The 17,910-nt window shown below is 43.9% G+C and overlaps 5 protein-coding genes and 1 long non-coding RNA gene across 6 annotated transcripts in view; 3 read left to right on the forward strand and 3 right to left on the reverse strand.

The window, feature by feature from the left end:
• The window catches only part of LOC135333271 (fibrocystin-L-like), a 71,651-nt gene that overhangs the window by 44,288 nt on the left and 9,453 nt on the right, over window positions 1–17,910 (forward strand). The gene's annotated exons all lie outside the window — the stretch shown is intronic.
• On the reverse strand, window positions 87–3,089 carry LOC135333314 (probable serine/threonine-protein kinase drkD). The gene is made up of 3 exons (XM_064528279.1): window positions 2,997–3,089; window positions 1,490–2,784; window positions 87–1,067 (listed from the first exon to the last, which is right to left on the reverse strand). Exons 2-3 carry the CDS (start codon window positions 2,771–2,773, stop codon window positions 144–146), a joined length of 2,208 nt encoding a protein of 735 aa, XP_064384349.1. The 5' UTR covers window positions 2,774–2,784; window positions 2,997–3,089; the 3' UTR covers window positions 87–143.
• Window positions 3,921–8,745, forward strand: LOC135333029 (CWF19-like protein 1). Its single transcript, XM_064527966.1, is given in 9 exon segments — window positions 3,921–4,045; window positions 4,313–4,400; window positions 4,472–4,600; window positions 4,787–4,939; window positions 4,941–4,988; window positions 5,091–5,183; window positions 5,488–5,604; window positions 7,100–8,356; window positions 8,418–8,745. Coding segments are annotated over 8 exon segments (834 nt in total). The 3' UTR covers window positions 7,181–8,356; window positions 8,418–8,745.
• Window positions 6,083–7,052, reverse strand: LOC135333383 (uncharacterized). Its single transcript, XR_010393845.1, has 2 exons — window positions 6,451–7,052; window positions 6,083–6,399 (listed from the first exon to the last, which is right to left on the reverse strand). It is a non-coding gene; the product is annotated as an uncharacterized LOC135333383 (long non-coding RNA).
• On the reverse strand, window positions 8,899–12,544 carry LOC135333300 (serine/threonine-protein kinase 3/4-like). The gene is made up of 3 exons (XM_064528259.1): window positions 12,439–12,544; window positions 10,741–12,257; window positions 8,899–9,869 (listed from the first exon to the last, which is right to left on the reverse strand). The coding sequence occupies exons 2-3, from the start codon at window positions 12,244–12,246 to the stop codon at window positions 8,961–8,963; spliced, it is 2,415 nt and encodes an 804-aa protein (XP_064384329.1). The 5' UTR covers window positions 12,247–12,257; window positions 12,439–12,544; the 3' UTR covers window positions 8,899–8,960.
• Window positions 12,612–17,835, forward strand: LOC135333030 (CWF19-like protein 1). The gene is made up of 13 exons (XM_064527967.1): window positions 12,612–12,619; window positions 12,684–12,687; window positions 12,835–12,913; window positions 12,971–13,078; window positions 13,142–13,248; window positions 13,315–13,443; window positions 13,510–13,628; window positions 13,924–14,011; window positions 14,889–15,089; window positions 15,192–15,284; window positions 15,589–15,705; window positions 16,104–17,467; window positions 17,529–17,835. The coding sequence occupies exons 1-12, from the start codon at window positions 12,612–12,614 to the stop codon at window positions 16,326–16,328; spliced, it is 1,278 nt and encodes a 425-aa protein (XP_064384037.1). The 3' UTR covers window positions 16,329–17,467; window positions 17,529–17,835.

A 17,910-nucleotide genomic window follows, 5' to 3' on the forward strand; every position in this document is an offset into this window, starting at 1 on the left:
ATACACACATTATATACCTCTACTTATACTGTAACCTCTACTAGTAATTAGTACCATGCAAGCTAGTATAACATGTTTCACTCTAGAAAACAATTATCATGAAAATTTGGGTTATTTATAATTTTATAATTATACCAAAACAATTAAGAAATAGTTGTTGCAGTTCTAATTTTATACACAGTAGATTGTATTCCTCCATTGTTGTTCCTTCCCCCAATCATAAGGCACTCTGATGGAGACAGTGACACAGTGGCAGCTCCTGCTATAGGAGATGGTAGATCACCAACGTAGAGCCAGGAGTCCATCGAGGACGAGTAGGCGTAGATCCTTTGAGTGGCTTCATCTTCACTATCCACTCCACCAACAGCAAAGAGGGTGTCGGATATCGTTACAGGGGAGGGACAGTAAGACGGTGTGTTGGATATTGTATTCCAGACAGAGTCGGCTTTGTTGGCACTCCCATCATCCTGTCGGTCTGCTGAGATGAACTTGTCGACTTGAGCAGCACACACCTTGTTTAGAAAATTGCCGTCACTTCCCCCCATTAGGTACACTGTGTTATTGTAGACAATTCCTCTTTGGAAACCACAAGCATACGGTAGTCTGTCTGTCTCGCTCCACTGGGAGGTGCTGATGTTGTAGATCTCAACAATATCAGTGTAGGTAACAGAGTCCAATCGACCTCCTGCTACGATCAGATGTGTTGAGAGACTAACGACTGCTGGCCAATACCTCGCTGTGGGCATGGGTGGGATCGTCCGTTTCCAGTTCCTTCCTTTGTTAAACACGTGCACCACGTTGATCACAGATAAGGGTGAATCCATACCGCCAACTGCTACCAGTTCACCTTTGACCTCTCCTAGACCAAAATAGCATACAGGAAGTCTAGATAGAGTTGACCAGACGTCTTGTGGCGGATCGTAACAGTGGACACAGTACTCGTCATCATCGTCATCACAGGCTCCTCCACCATAGTAGACCTTGCCATTGATGGTTACCGCTAGTCCATGAGACATCTCCACTGGAGCCTCAGAGCACTGACTGTAGGACAACTGAACCTGTAGGGACTGGAGAATACAGAGAGTCAATAACTTGTTTGTTGCGTGTAATCAATGATTGTCTATTAATTAAGGGAATGTAATCACATGCAGGTTAACAATGTTATAAGGTTACCATGGCAACACAATTATTATAACAGTATCGATCCTGTGGAACATAATTTTCCGCTTATATTATTTAATTTGGCTCTTATATAGGAGTGGTGATTATAGGAGAATATATTCACATGCTATAGCTAGCCATTATAATAACAAGCCACACTATAATACACACAGCTACTTTGACGAATTACCGAGCATAGCAAAAACAGAATTATAACTTTGAGTTCAATTGGAACATTAAATGGACTAGGCACATTAGGTTGACTATACAATAAGAGATACGACGGTACAGATGTGTGCACTTAGTGGTACAGTGTTGATGAGCTCACCTGTGGTTTGCTGGTCAGGTAGTCTCTAGTTTTGGTTAGCTGGTCGTTCAAACTCTGAATGGTGGCTTCTTTCTTTTGAAGGGAAGTGTCCTTGGAGGCAAGCATCAAATCTCTGTGAGCGATAGTGGAATCTTTGTCAGCAATTACAGATTGTTTATCTTCGAGTTGACATTTAAAATCTAATTTAATTTGATCAGTTTCCACAGAGTGCACCAACTGCATACGCTCGACAGCGTTTTCACTTTCTTCTTCTTGTCGTATTTTCTCTTCCGCCAGTGCCTCGATCTCTCCTGCTTTCTCCTGGATTGCTGAGTCCTTCCTCACAACCTCTTCCTCAAGCTCCCTCTTCTCTGTCAGTAGGGCACTCACTCGCTGGAGCATCTCCACTCTGTTCTCAAAGGAGGGAGGGTGTTCAAGTACCACACCCACCATCCGACCCACTATCTCCGCTGCTCTAGGCCTTCGCTGAGGGTTGTTGCTGAGACAGCGCATGATGAGGTCCATCAGAGGGTGGTCTGGGGATAGTTTTCGAAGAAACTCTTCACGTCGTTCAGCTTCTGTAACTGGTATCAGTCTGTCAGGATTAGCAGGATCGATTCGTGTCTGGCCGATACTTGGTAGTGGCCACTTTGATGTGAAGGTGTGAATCATCATGATCCCAAAGGAGAACACATCCACACTGGTGTCATAGTGGGGGTTGGCAACCATCACTTCGGGGGGCATGTACGCTGGGGTGCCAGGGGTCTCCGTCATTCGACTCACTTGAAGGGGGGTCAGGTTCAATATTCGAGCAACCCCCAGATCGGATATCTTGGCCGTCATGTTGGTGGACAAAAGGACATTGTTGGCTGAGAGGTCTCTGTGCACAATGACTGGTGTTTGGCCATGGAGGTAGACCAGGCCCAGTGAGACGTCATGGAGGATGGAGAAGTTGATCTCATCGGGGAGAATACCGTAGCGCTCGAGACAGCTGGTCAAGTTGGTGGGAAGGAACTCCATGACTAGGATGGGGAACTGAGAGCCTTCCTCAAAACAGACTCCCAGAAACTGGACAATGTTGGGGTGCCTAGTTTGACTGAGCAGGTGACACTCCTCCAGATACCTTCGTGCTGCATGCCCGATTCCAGTCTCGTAGAGAACTCGGTAAAGCTTCTTGCCGGCACATTTCAGTCCTCGATACTCTAGCTCCATGACAACAGCGTAGGAACCTCGTCCAAACTCATTCTCAGTGATGCGAATTTGTCTCAGAGTGAACTGCTCGAAAGCTTGTGGATTTACAGCCATTGTCTTCGTCACTGTGTGAATAGAAACCATGCAATAATAAAAATGCAATCCAGCTGGATATATAACAAAAAAGAATCCTTTCACTATGTACGTCTAGATATAAATTATTAAAATAATAATAATTATTGCCAAGACTTGAAAAACAAAGCCTTACAGAGAGTGAGGCTCAAGTTTACAGGAGTACGTTATGGTAGGTATATAAAAGCTATTTAGTTGATCTTACCTGTACTGTATAGAAAGCTTAAAGTTACAGAGCTAGAGAGCTAGAGAACTGTAGCGGCCAACACAACGAAAAAGTCAAAAAGGAGATACGCCCCCTTCTTTGTGCAAGCAAAAGGGGCGTGGCTACTTGTAGAATACCACAATGAAAATGTATTAAGGAGCTATCTAGCTAGGTCTAGTGCAAGTGTACTCACCTAGATCTCCTTCTCCCCTCACTCAGTCTGGTGTGTGGAGATGTGGAAGGTCACTTCAAGCAACTGTTTAGCAGAGTCCGCATCCTCTCCAAGAACAGAGACTTTGAGGTAGCTACATACAATGGATGCACACACAACAACAGGTAATTAAACGATATTAAATCACCTTCCTCTGACATTTATTACACCCCCATGCACAGTGCCTCTACCGACGTTTATCCTTGGCCCGTGTTGGACTGAGCATGGTCAGTTCTATGGAGACTTGTCACGTGATGGAGGAGAGCTTTGCCCCAATGTCACATGTCTAGGTACAGTGTATGCATGTTGTTAACCACTCTATCAGTACACACATGAGTCACACTCTATTACAGGTCAGCGTGGAGTGTACAGTGCGTCCAGTGGTCTGAGGGTGGCCTATCTCAGTGGGAGCTACCAGGGGAGGACCTATCAGCATCAAGACAAAAGACAAGGGAGATAATCTATTGGTCAGTTCACTTCCCAAACACCTGGAGCAGTTTTTGAACTAGTTTTTGTTTCTCCCTCTACCATACTTCATTGACTCTGATGTGTCCTGGCTGGAGGGTCAGTGCAGTGGAGAGGGCTACCGTGGAGTGGACATTCTCCTCACCTCTGATTGGCCCGGGGCAGTGGACAAGTTCACAGTGGCTCCTGTGAGACCTAGCTCCCAGTTATTGTAGGATGGACCAGTACCTTAATAATACCTTATGCTCATGCAGGACGGACTGGACCTGAGTGCAGTGGGGGCAAAGCCTCTGAGTAAACTGGCCATGTGTCTCAAGCCACGCTACCATTTTGCAGCTCTACACCAAACCTTCTATGAGAGAATACCGTACAGGTACAGTACGTCCATCCCTGTAATATTAGAGTACTTGAGTTTGCTCCTTAAATAGAGTTCTGTTATCCAATTTCTTGAAGTCCGTTGGTATGTTTAATTTTCCAATGTGATTTGACCAGCGATACAATAAGAGATAAGAGAGTTTCAATTATTTTAGATGTGTGCTGTAATTATACGTACATGTTACATGTCCTCATCTTTAAATCCCTACACAGTAATACCTCCACAACTTTTGATGCTAACTGTATTGTGCTTCATTTCATGCAGGAATCACAAAATCCTCCAATGCAAGCCACATCATGTGACACGGTTCTTAGCTTTGGCTCAAGTGGGAAATCCAGACAAGAAGAAAAGAGTGAGTTGAAATCATTCTAGTCCCATTAGTATTACATGTTATTAATGATGACATCATCTTCATACCTGCAGTACCTGTATGCATTCTCTGTCACACCCATGAGCTCCATGGACGAGAAAGAGCTGACTCAGCAACCACCCACTGCCACCAACTGTCCCTACACTGAACTAGTTAAATCTTTAATTGGTAAGGAAAACGTCGTATTATCCCATAATGTCTAGCTATCGTTGATGGACCAATATACATGTACATTTTGTAGATTGTCCAATTTTCCAAATAAAAACTTGCGTTATGTAGCACTCTGAGAGTCTTATCTCTAGATATCACCATCCACCATGTTTGCAGAGGTCAAAGTTTATTGTGTACCTACCCCACACACTGTGCAGAGGGAGTCTCAAGAGGAGGCTGGGCCTAACTTTTTTTTTGACCAGAGGGCTCTTGATTCCGCTCATCGCAAACAGAAGAGACAACAGGATGGAGCACCCCCTGCAAAGAGACGACCCCCGCCCCAGCCCAGGGGGCCATGCTGGTTCTGTCTGGGGGGGTAAGGAGGTGGAGAAACATCTCGTAGTCTCCATCGGAGATCATGTGAGATAGAGTGTGTTGTACTTGCTAATACTGCACATACAAAATACAATGTAGCTCACAAATAGCAGACCACTAACAGTTTGTATTGTATACCCTATATAGACGTACCTGGCTTTATCCAAGGGTGGGATGGTACCAGAGCATGTGCTGGTCCTACCCATCGGTCACTATGCAGCCTCCACTGACGCACCACTAGTGAGTTCATGTGCTGTGTGTACCACTGCTGTGTGTGTATAGTCATTGTTTGTATTGTGGAGAGTATGTTTCCATGCTCTGTGTGTACTATTTAGCAGTCTGTACTGGTCAGCCTGTAAGCAGGCCACCCTCTATAATACAGCCAGGTTAATGGGCCCCAAAGTCTCCATAGCATGTGTTTGGACCTGTGTTAGCAGACCACCTCTTTAGTACAGCCACTGTTGGTCTGCCCACTGTGTAAGCAGAGATCACTATACCATATATCATGCATGTACACTGTATGACCTGTGCTCTATTACTGTAGGAGGTTTTGGAGGAGCTTGGAAAGTTTAAGAGTGCTCTGAGGAAGTACTTCAACAGCAAAGATCAGTCGTGTGTCATCTTCGAGAGAAACTACAAATCACAGCATCTTCAACTACAGGTCAGTACCGTCAAGGCCGTATTATCATGTCATGTGATTGATACTGTATGGTTGGTGTGTTGAGATTAGGCTACAAGGTTTTGAGGGCAAACAGAGGAATGTGATTTCTCTTTTTAATCATTCAATGGTTCAGGGACTCTTTCAGCTGCCATAACTTGAATTCTGTGTATTCAATTTCAACGGTTTTATGATTTTAGAAAGAGGCCATCTAGCAAAGATAGTGATGTCATACAATCTAGGTCTTTGAAATCGTATTTGTGAAGCCATTAGCATTCCCAAACTTACATAATTATGTCGAAACATTGTATAAATACGGTACATGTTAGTGTGTGTATGGTAGATGTGTTGACTGATAGTTGTGTAGCCTCGATCCCAGGCCGAGTTTTCGCTTTTATAACGGTTAGGCGAACAACTGGGCCTGGTACTAGTTGTCTGCGCATGCGTCAAATTTTCATTGTATATTTGTGGTCGGCAAAAATATTTAATAAATCAATAATCGAAATTTGTACACAGAAAATGCACAGAGTGAGTACACAAAAGATGCACATAGGGAGCTGCTTCACAAAGGCCTGGGGAGTTGCCAGTTGTGCTGCAGCACAATTACAGTGACCCAGGGCAACTTCAGGATGATTGAATGCCTTCAAATTACGTTTCAAAAAGATTTAGCAGGCTGCTGGACTTCTCTGATTCCAGGCCCCAACTCGTAACTCATTGCTTGAGAAAACGTAGATTCTCTTGATGTCTCTGAGCTACCCAGCAACGCTCGAATGAGCAGGTCATACTCCAGTCCTGTGTCTGTGAGTATAGGACAATATTAAAAGAAACCAAAGACGGTTAAACCCTTACCTCAAACTGTCCAGTCTCGTCCGTTAGTATAGCCAAGAGGAGCACTGTTGGGATAGCTGGATATTAGCCATTGCTCCTGTACAGAGAAGTAGACATTTTAAATACGTGTAGATCTATACATATTAAATTTCTCGGTTATAGTGTCATTGTCGACGAGCTGATGATGGCAGCACCAAGTTCTCTAGCTCACACTCTTCACTTGATCCACCATATTAATGATGAAACTATAGTCTACCTACATTCTTGCCAAACATGAACAAGACTTGATAGCATAGCCGGCCATAGGGCCCACACAAAAATATCTGACCTTAACAAGCTTGACAAAGCTTTATACCTCTTCCCTTGTTGTTCAGTCTTCAGAATAAGCTTCATAGAAGAGAGAAGCTTCAGCTAAGAGCCATTCCAATCGATTCCAATAATGATAAAACGGGAACTGACTTCTAGTACACGATAGTACACGAATATAAATGTCACGAAAGTGAACGAGAATATCCATTCGTCAGAATCTGACAAACGACTGACGCATGCGCAGACAACTAGTACCAGGCCCAGTTGTTCGCCTAACCGTTATAAAAGCGAAAACTCGGCCTGGGATCGAGGCTAATAGTTGTGTATGGTTAGTGTGTGATGGTAATGGTGGTCACTGTAGGTTATTCCAGTGATGACCAAGATTCCATCTGATGCTCTGAGACAAGCCTTCATAGATTATGGGCGGAGTATGGGGGTGTAGCTTGAGACTGTGCCCAGGGAAACACCACCCTCAGAGGTAACACACACACATCATAGCTGTACCATGTTCTACGTACCATTCTCTAAGCCTTTTATAGCCTCGATTCCAGGCCGATTAAAATACGGCCTGGTACCTATTGCATGGTGATAGTGCGCATGCGCTAGTTTATTCACCAGAATCCTTTCTCTCATCTATTTTCTATCTATGTACATCAGCTTAGTATTGCGTTGTTTCAGAAGGCTTTCACACTAGTCTAAAGTCAGAAGAGGCTCTCATCTACCTCTATGACGGTTGTATGGTCAGGATGTCTTACCTTAGATCTGTACAGTCTATGGGAAGTGTATGGTGCCTCTTGACTGCTACTTGCGAAGACAACCCAGCTATAGGACCATCCTAGACTTACATGTAGATGAGAGCCTTAAAATTAGTGTTCAAGCCTTCTAGACCAATGCAATAGATACATAAGCCACAGCTTCACAGAACTCAGTCATGGAGATAAAGTATTACGGAACATTATTATTCTTAGTAAACAGTATAATTTACGTTCGTAGTACGATTACCCATATTCTGAGTAATTTGAAGCGCATGCGCACTATCACTCCTACAATAGGTATGTACCAGGCCGTATTTTAATGCGGCCTGGAATCGAGGCTAAACCTAAGTGATCGATACTTCTCTTTGCCAAAATCTGTTGGTTTTGCTACACCCACACACACACACACACAATCCCCCGCATACATACACACACACCCCTCCTTACTCCCACCACCCACCCACCCACACCCACACACACACACACACACTCACACACACACACACACACAGCTTGCGTTCACTGGTGTCCCATACTTCCTGGCAGAGTTTGATGATGGGGGAAATGTGTTCACAAGACCATTTTCTCACCAACTCACGCAGACAAACAACCAGATCACTGAATATAGGTTATAGTATGTTTCTACTACTGTGAGCTCATGAGGTAAACAGCACTCTCAAGTGAGTAGGTAAGAACATGTCCGTGAGTCTCGTCACACCGACAATGCACACCTCTAACGTTTCTATTGCATACTCAGCAAATGTCTCTTCCACAAATCTCTCATCATACCTATCGAGTGAACACACAAACTGTTCTAGTTCCTGGAACAATACGTACGGACGTTTCTCTCTCCAATTTGGAAGGTAATTAAAAACCAATTAATGACATGTTGAATGCTTTTATTGGTTGCAATATCGTCTGCAGGGAGTTGTTGGCTGATCCTCTCGTTCTGAATCTGCCCAATTGGATCAACTGGAAGTCGTGTGTGGCAACAAAGGACGAGGAGACGAAAGCTGCTCTAGAAATGAAGAAGAACTTTGAACCATATTATTTTTATTTCACATGCAACTGACAACGATGATTAATTTCTTTATTTTCACTTTTACTTTTGTATAATTGACGTTTTGTGTATTAGCTAGTTGTCCAATAATAATTATGGTTGGCCATAATTATTATAATTATAGTTATAGGAGTGCAGATCAATATCAGTGGGCAATTATTTTCCTTGTCCCAATGTTGTATTAGAATGCTGTCCATGAGCTGGAGGAGGGTAGTTATGCTGACATTGCAATAGTCCATAAGGGGGAGGGGCTGGTTGCATGCTATACACACATTATATACCTCTACTTATACTGTAACCTCTACTAGTAATTAGTACCATGCAAGCTAGTATAACATGTTTCACTCTAGAAAACAATTATCATGAAAATTTGGGTTATTTATAATTTTATAATTATACCAAAACAATTAAGAAATAGTTGTTGCAGTTCTAATTTTATACACAGTAGATTGTATTCCATTGTTCCATCCTCCAATCATAAGGCACTCTGATGGAGACAGTGACACAGTGGCAGCTCCTGCTATAGGAGATGGTAGATCACCAACGTAGAGCCAGGAGTCCATCGAGGACGAGTAGGCGTAGATCCTTTGAGTGGCTTTACGTTCACTATTCACTCCACCAACAGCAAAGAGGGTGTCGGATATCGTTACAGGGGAGAGAAAGTAAGACGGTGTGTTGGATATTGTATTCCAGATAGAGTCGGCTTTGTTGGCACTCCCATCATCCTGTCGGTCTGCTGAAATGAGCTTGTCGACTTGAGCAGCACACACCTTGTTTAGAGGATTGTCGTCATCTCCCCCCATTAGGTACACTGTGTTGTTGTAGACAATTCCTCTTTGGTCATGACAAGCATACGGTAGTCTGTCTGTCTCGCTCCACTGGGAGGTGCTGATGTTGTAGATCTCAACATTATCAGTGTAGTCACCATAGCCCACTTCACCTCCTGCTACGACCAGATGTGTTGGGAGACTAACGACTGCTGGTGAATTCCTCGCTGTGGGCATGGGTGGGATTATCCGTTTCCAGTTCCTTCCTTTGTTAAACACATGTACCACGTTGGATTTAGATCCGAATGAATGCACACCGCCAACTGCTACTAGTTCACCTTTGACCTCTCCTAGACCAAAATAGTGTACAGGAAGTCTGGGCAGAGTTGACCAGACGTCTTGTGGCGGATCGTAACAGTAGACACAGTGCTCGTCATCACAGACTCCTCCACCATAGTAGACCTTGCCATTGATGGTTACCGCTTGCCCACTAGACATCTCCACTGGAGCCTCAGAGCACTGACTGTAGGACAACTGAACCTGTAGGGGCTGGAGAATATAGAGAGTCAATAACTTGTGTGTTGCATGATTGTGTAGCTTGTAATTAAGAGCATTTGGAATGTATTACCATAGCAACAAAAAATATTATCAGTAATCGATCCTGTGGGACACAAATTATTCTAATTTGAGGGTTATTTATATAATAGTGATTATCATACTGCAACATAATATATTCACAGATTATACGGTAGCCGATTGATTCTTATTGCCGAGGCATCGCAAACAGAATTTTCAGAATACCTTGGTGGAACGTTAATAATTATACACAACAACTTCCATTCTAAACCTAGGCACTGCATAATGTACTTGGCGATCAATTGGAACATTCAACAGTTACCGTAAAAGACCTCGATTTACAGCGACCCTTTAAAATATGCGATAATTCCAATTATTTTTTAATGTCGTATTCTAAACATGTAAAGGTAAATGTAGCCACTCCCTAGCCTCGATTGTAGCCCACTGGAAAATCAGTGTTTTTAAGCGGCCTGAAATCAAGGCCAGTAGACTCTGTAAAGTTACCTCCAATTAGATGCGACCCTCTAAATATGCGACACCAGGACTTCAATATAAATTTTCAACCTCTGGCTTCGTAATTATTAAAAAGTGTCGCTTTAAATCGAGGTCTTACGGTATACTTACTTCTATTAGAGTGGTGATACAATAAGAGATATGACAGTCATATTTAGGTGCAGTGGCGTAGGAAGCAATTTCTCAATGGGGGGGGGCTGTAGTTTTTTTAATGAATAAGTGTAAGGCTATCTACATAGTACAGCTTGGATAAGTCATCTCTATGTGGAAATATGGGGGGGGGGGCTCGATCCAGCAACTGCACTTAGTGGTACAGTGTTGATGAGCTCACCTGTGGTTTGCTGGTCAGGTAGTCCCTGGTTTTGGTGAGTTGGTTGTTTAATCTCTGAATGGTGGTTTTATTCTTCTGAAGGGATGTGTCTTTGGAGGCAAGCATCGAATCTTTGTTAGTGATAATAAAGTTTTTGTCTGCTTGCTCCTGTTCCACTTGTGCAGTGAGATTGGTGACATCTGTTTCCAGTTGAGCTATTTTCGTAGCTTTAGATACAAGCTCGTTGTGAGTGTAGTTGACGTTGGCAATTTGTTGCTCCACCTCTTCAGTGAGTTGCTTACATCGAATTTCTAACCTAGCAATGGTAGTATCTTTAGAATTCACCAGTGCATCTTTTGTGGCAGCCAATGATTCTTTGAGCTTCAATTTAACTCTGAGATCCTCTATCTCTACACTATGTTCAGTTACTAGTTGATCAGTTTCCACAGAGTGCACCAACTGCATACGCTCGACAGTGTTTTCACTTTCTTCCTCCAATCGTCTTTTCTTCTCCGCCAGTGCCTCGTTCTCTCCTGCTTTCTCCTGGATTGCCGAGTCCTTCCTCACAACCTCCTCCTCAAGCTCCCTCTTCTCTGTCAGTAGGGCACTCACTCGCTGGAGCATCTCCACTCTGTTCTCAAAGGAGGGAGGGTGTTCAAGTACCACACCCACCATCCGACCCACTATCTCTGCTGCTCTAGGCCTTTGCTGAGGGTTGTTGCTGAGACAGTGCATGATGAGGTCCATCAGAGGGTGGTCTGGGGAAATGTTTCGAAGAAATTCTTCACGTCTTTCAGCTTCCGTCACTGGTATCAGACCATTGGGATTGGTAGGATCGATTCGTGTCTGGCCGATACTTGGTAGTGGCCACTCTGCTGTGAAGGTGTGAATCATCATGATCCCAAAGGAGAACACATCCACACTGGTGTTGTAGTGGGGGTTGGCAACCATCACTTCGGGGGGCATGTACGCTGGGGTGCCAGGGGTCTCCGTCATTCGACTCACTTGAAGGGGGGTCAGGTTCAATATTCGAGCAACGCCAAGATCGGATATCTTGGCCGTCATGTTGGTGGACAAGAGGACATTGTTGGCTGAGAGGTCTCTGTGCACAATGACTGGTGTTTGGCCATGGAGGTAGACCAAGCCCAGTGAGACGTCATGGAGGATGGAGAAGTTGATCTCATCGGGGAGAATACCGTAGCGCTCGAGACAGCTGGTCAAGTTGGTGGGGAGGAACTCCATGACTAGGATGGGGAACTGAGAGCCTTCCTCAAAACAGACTCCCAGAAACTGGACAATGTTGGGGTGCCTAGTTTGACTGAGCAGGCGACACTCCTCCAGATACCTTCGTGCTGCATGCCCGATTCCAGTCTCGTAGAGAACTCGGTAAAGCTTCTTGCCGGCACATTTCAGTCCTCGATACTCTAGCTCCATGACAACAGCGTAGGAACCATGTCCCAACTCATTCTCAGTGATGCGAATTTGTCTCAGAGTGAACTGCTCGAAAGCTTGTGGATTTACAGCCATTGTCTTCGTTACTGTGTGAATAGAAAAGCACGCAATATTAAAAATGCAATCCAGCTGGATATATAACAAAAAAGAATCCTTTCACTATGTACGTCTAGATATATTATTAATAATTATTGCCAAGACTTGAAAAACAAAGCCATACAGAGAGTGAGGCTCAGGTTTACAGGACAGCTATTCAGTTGATCTTACCTGTACTGTATAGAAAGCTTGGTAGAGGTTAAGTTACAGAGAGATAGAGAACTGTAGCGGCAAACACAACGAAAAAGTCAAGAACGAGATACGCCCCCTTCTTTGTGCAAGCAAAAGGGGGCGTGGCTACTTGCAAGGTTTTGTGCATTATTTAGAATACCACCAAGTCAAGGATGAAAATGTAAGGAGCTAGCTAGTTCTAGTGCAAGTGTACTCACCTAGATCTCCTTCTCCCCCTCACTCAGTCTGGTGTGTGGAGATGTGGAGGGTCACTTCAAGCAATTGTTTAGCAGAGTCCAGAGCATCCTCTCCAAGAACAAAGACTTTTAGGTAGCTACATACAATGGATGCACACACTCACTGCAGTGCCAGTGCATTTATTGTCCCTTTATGTAGCTCCTGTTGTGTATTGGATCTTTCTCTAGCTCTGACTGCCAGGAGGAGTGGAGTAAGTATCGGGAGGGGGTGGAAACAGGTAATTAAACGATATTAAATCACCTTCCTCTGACATTTATTACACCCCCATGCACAGTGCCTCTACCGACGTTCATCCTTGGCCCGTGTTGGACTGAGCATGGCCAGTTCTATGGAGACTTGTCACGTGATGGAGGAGAGCTTTGCCCCAATGTCACATGTCTAGGTACAGTGTATGCATGTTGTTAACCACTCTATCAGTACACACATGAGTCACACTCCATTACAGGTCAGCGTGGAGTGTACAGTGCGTCCAGTGGTCTGAGGGTGGCCTATCTCAGTGGGAGCTACCAGGGGAGGACCTATCAGCATCAAGACAAGGGAGATAATCTATTGGTCAGTTCTCTTCCCAATCACCTGGAGGAGTTGAGTTGTTGAACTAGTTTTTGTTTCTCCCTCTAGCGACCATATTTCACTGACTCTGATGTGTCCTGGCTGGAGGGTGAGTGCAGTGGAGAGGGCTACCGTGGAGTGGACATTCTCCTCACCTCTGATTGGCCCGGGGCAGTGGACAAGTTCACAGTGGCTCCTGTGAGACCTAGCTCCCAGTTATTGTAGGATGGACCAGTACCTTAATAATACCTTATGCTCATGCAGGACGGACTGGACCTGAGTGCAGTGGGGGCAAAGCCTCTGAGTAAACTGGCCATGTGTCTCAAGCCACGCTACCATTTTGCAGCTCTACACCAAACCTTCTATGAGAGAATACCGTACAGGTACAGTACGTCCATCCCTGTATATTTAGAGTCTGCTAATAACAGGCTGAAAATAAGTATACACTTACGATTTAACATAATTATAATCTGAAAGGCATCTTTCTAAACATTCAGAAAATCAGAAAATGAATGTAATTGACCAACGGAGCTAAAGTTTTGACCGTTCAAAAATACTTCATCAAAAATACTTTATTATAATTATACGTACATCTTACATGTCCTCATCTTTAAATCCCTACACAGTAATACCTCCACAACTTTTGATGCTAACTGTATTGTGCTTCATTTCATGCAGGAATCACAAAATCCTCCAAGGCAAGCCACATCATGTGACACGATTCTTGGCTTTGGCTCAAGTGGGAAATCCAGACAAGAAGAAAAGAGTGAGTTGAAATCATTCTAGTCCCATTAGTATTACAGTGGAACCTCCATTAACGACCACCTCCAAAGAGCAACCACACGCTATATAACGGCCAAGAGCTCAGGTCCGGATTGAAACTACAATGACTTCAATGTAAAGCAACCTCTCAGGAACCGCCACCTCTCTACTCTGTATAACAAGCAGCTTTCTAGTCCCCAACCAGCTTTAGCAATGGAAAATAACCTCCCAGAACGGACAACCACACCCAGAATTAGCAGAAAATTATTGCTGAGATAGCATTATTTTGCACAATCGTGAAAACCTGGCTGTACATGTAGCTTGTCTCTACAGCCTTTTCAAAGCCTGTATGAGCTAAAGAAGCAGTTAGCAAAGCCCCAAGATTCATTTGCAGCAAGAAATGACTCATAGAAAATACATAGCTGGCAATCGGAACTTCCCAAGGAAGACCACCTCTCTATAACGGCCAAAAGGCTGTTCCCCAATGGTGTCCGTTTTATGGAGGTTCCACTGTACATGTTATTAATGATGACATCATCTTCATACCTGCAGTACCTGTATGCATTCTCTGTCACACCCATGAGCTCCATGGACGAGAAAGAGCTGACTCAGCAACCACCCACTGCCACCAACTGTCCCTATAGGGATATATAGTTGATACACTCAACTAATCAAATCTTTGGTAAGGAAAACTATTATCCCATAATGTCTAGCTATCGTTGAAGGACCAATATACACATTTTCCTAACAAAACTTGCGTTATGTAGCACTCTGAGAGTCCTATCTCTAGATATCACCATCTGTGTTGTAGTTCAAATCCTCCATGTTTGCAGAGGTCAAAGTTTATTGTGTACCTACATGTACTCCCACACACTGTGCAGAGGGAGTCTCAAGAGGAGGCTGGGCCTAACTTCTTCTTTGATCAGAGGGCTCTTGATTCTGCTCATCGCAAACAGAAGAGACGACAGGACGGAAGACCCCCTGCAAAGAGACGACCTCCTCCCCAGCCCAGGGGGCCGTGCTGGTTCTGTCTGGGGGGCAAGGAGGTGGAGAAACATATCGTGGTCTCCATCGGAGATCATGTGAGATAGAGTGTGTTGTACTTGCTAATACTGCACATACAAAATACAATGTAGCTCACAAATAGCAGACCACTAACAGTTTGTATTGTATACCCTATATAGACGTACCTGGCTTTATCCAAGGGTGGGATGGTACCAGAGCATGTGCTGGTCCTACCCATCGGTCACTATGCAGCCTCCACTGACGCACCACCAGTGAGTTCATGTGCTGTGTGTACCACTGCTGTGTGTGTATAGTCATTGTTTGTATTGTGGAGAGTATGTTTCCATGCTCTGTGTGTACTATTTAGCAGTCTGTAGTGGTCAGCCTGTAAGCAGGCCACCCTCTATAATACAGCCAGGTTAATGGGCCCCAAAGTCTCCATAGCATGTGTTTGGACCTGTGTTAGCAGACCACCTCTTTAGTACAGCCACTGTTGGTCTGCCCACTGTGTAAGCAGAGATCACTATACCATATATCATGCATGTACACTGTATGACCTGTGCTCTATTACTGTAGGAGGTTTTGGAGGAACTTGGACAGTTTAAGAGTGCTCTGAGGAAGTACTTCAACAGCAAAGATCAGTCGTGTGTCATCTTCGAGAGAAACTACAAATCACAACATCTTCAACTACAGGTCAGTACCGTCAAGGCCGTATTATCATGTGATGTGATTGATACTGTATGGTTGGTGTGTTGAGATTAGGCTACAAGGTTTTGAGGGCAAACAGAGGAATGTGATTTCTCTTGTTAATCATTCAATGGTTCAGGGACTCTTTCAACTGCCATAACTTGAATTCTGTGTATTCAATTTCAACGGTTTTATGATTTTAGAAAGAGGCCATCTAGCAAAGATTGTGATGTCATACAATATAGGTCTTTGCAATCTTATTTGTGAAGCCATTAGCATTCGCAAACTTACATAATTATGTGGAAACATTGTATAAATACGGTACATGTTAGTGTGTGTATGGTAGATGTGTTGACTGATAGTTGTGTATGGTTAGTGTGTGATGGTAATGGTGGTCACTGTAGGTTATTCCAGTGACCAAGATTCCATCTGATGCTCTGAGACATGCCTTCATAGATTATGGGTGGAGTATGGGGGTGGGGCTTGAGACTGTGCCCAGGGAAACACCACCCTCAGAGGTAACACACACACATCATAGCTGTACCATGTTCTACGTACCATTCTCTAAGCCTTTTATAGCCTCGATTCCAGGCCGATTAAAATACGGCCTGGTACCTGTTGCATGGTGATAGTGCGCAATGCGCTAGTTTATTCACCAGAATCCTTTCTCTCATCTATTTTCTATCTATGTACATCAGCTTAGTATTGCGTTGTTTCAGAAGGCTTTCACACTAGTCTAAAGTCAGAAGAGGCTCTCATCTACCTCTATGACGGTTGTATGGTCAAGATGTCCTACCTTGGATCTGTACAGTCTATGGGAAATGTATGGTGCCTCTTGACTTCTACTTGCGAAGACAACCCGGCTATAGGACCATCCTAGATATAGTAGATGGGAGCCTCTTCTGTCTTAAAATTAGTGTTCAAGCCTTCTAGACCAACACAATAGATGACATAAGCCACAGCTTCACAGAACTCAGTCATGGAGATTAAGTATTACGGAACATTATTATTCTTAGTAAACGGACTAATTTACGTTCGTAGTACGATTACCCATATTCTGAGTAATTTGAAGGGCATGCACACTATCACCCATGCAATACCAGGCCATATTTTAATGTGGCCTGTAATCGATGCTAATAAGCGTATAGAATAGGGGCTAAGCCTTTTAGTGATCAATACTTCTCTTTACCAGAATCTATTAGTTTTGCTACACACACACCGTCCCTGAGGGCTTCCCACCCACCCACACACACACACACACACACACACACACACACACACACACACAGATTGCGTACACTGGTGTCCCACACACACACACACACACATACCCTCCTCCCCCATACACACACCACACACACACACATACATTGCGTACACTGGTGTCCCACACACACACACACACACACACTCACAGCTTGCGTACACTGGTGTCCCATAAATCCTGGCAGAGTTTGATGATGGGGGAAATGTGTTCACAAGACCATTTTCTCACCAACTCATGCAGACAAACAACCAGATCACTGAATATAGGTTATAGTATGTTTCTACTACTGTGAGCTCATGAGGTAAACAGCACTCTCAAGTGAGTAGGTAAGAACATATCCGTGAGTCTCGTCACACCGACAATGCACACCTCTAACCTTTCTATTGCATACTCAGCAAATGTCTCTTCCACAAATCTGTCATCATACCTATCGAGTGAACACACAAACTGTTCTAGTTCCTGGAACAATACGTACGGACGTTTCTCTCTCCAATTTGGAAGGTAATTAAAAACCAATTAATGACATGTTGAATGCTTTTATTGGTTGCAATATCGGCTGCAGGGAGATGTTGGCTGCTCCTCTCGTTCTGAATCTGCCCAATCGGATCAACTGGAAGTCGTGTCTGGCAACAAAGAACGAGGAGACGAAAGCTGCTCAGGAAATGAGGAAGAACTTTGAACCATTAATTCATTAAAACTCGCTTTCACCTTCACTTTTGTAGATATTTCCGATTTCTTATATCCCACAGAGTGTGTTGTATGTATTGTTGCTAGGTCTTGTGCATTTGGTCATGTTTTGTGCTGTCGTTATAATACGAGCAATAATTATGTGACAAAATTAATTGTTGTCCATCAGTACGCAAGTACAATTCTCATGTAGTTCAATTGGTAATGATTTTAATTTGCAATCTACTGAAGCCTATCCGATTAATATTGAATACAAT

Source organism: Halichondria panicea, chromosome 3, assembly GCF_963675165.1.
Source record: "Halichondria panicea chromosome 3, odHalPani1.1, whole genome shotgun sequence".
Classification (NCBI taxonomy): domain Eukaryota; kingdom Metazoa; phylum Porifera; class Demospongiae; order Suberitida; family Halichondriidae; genus Halichondria; species Halichondria panicea.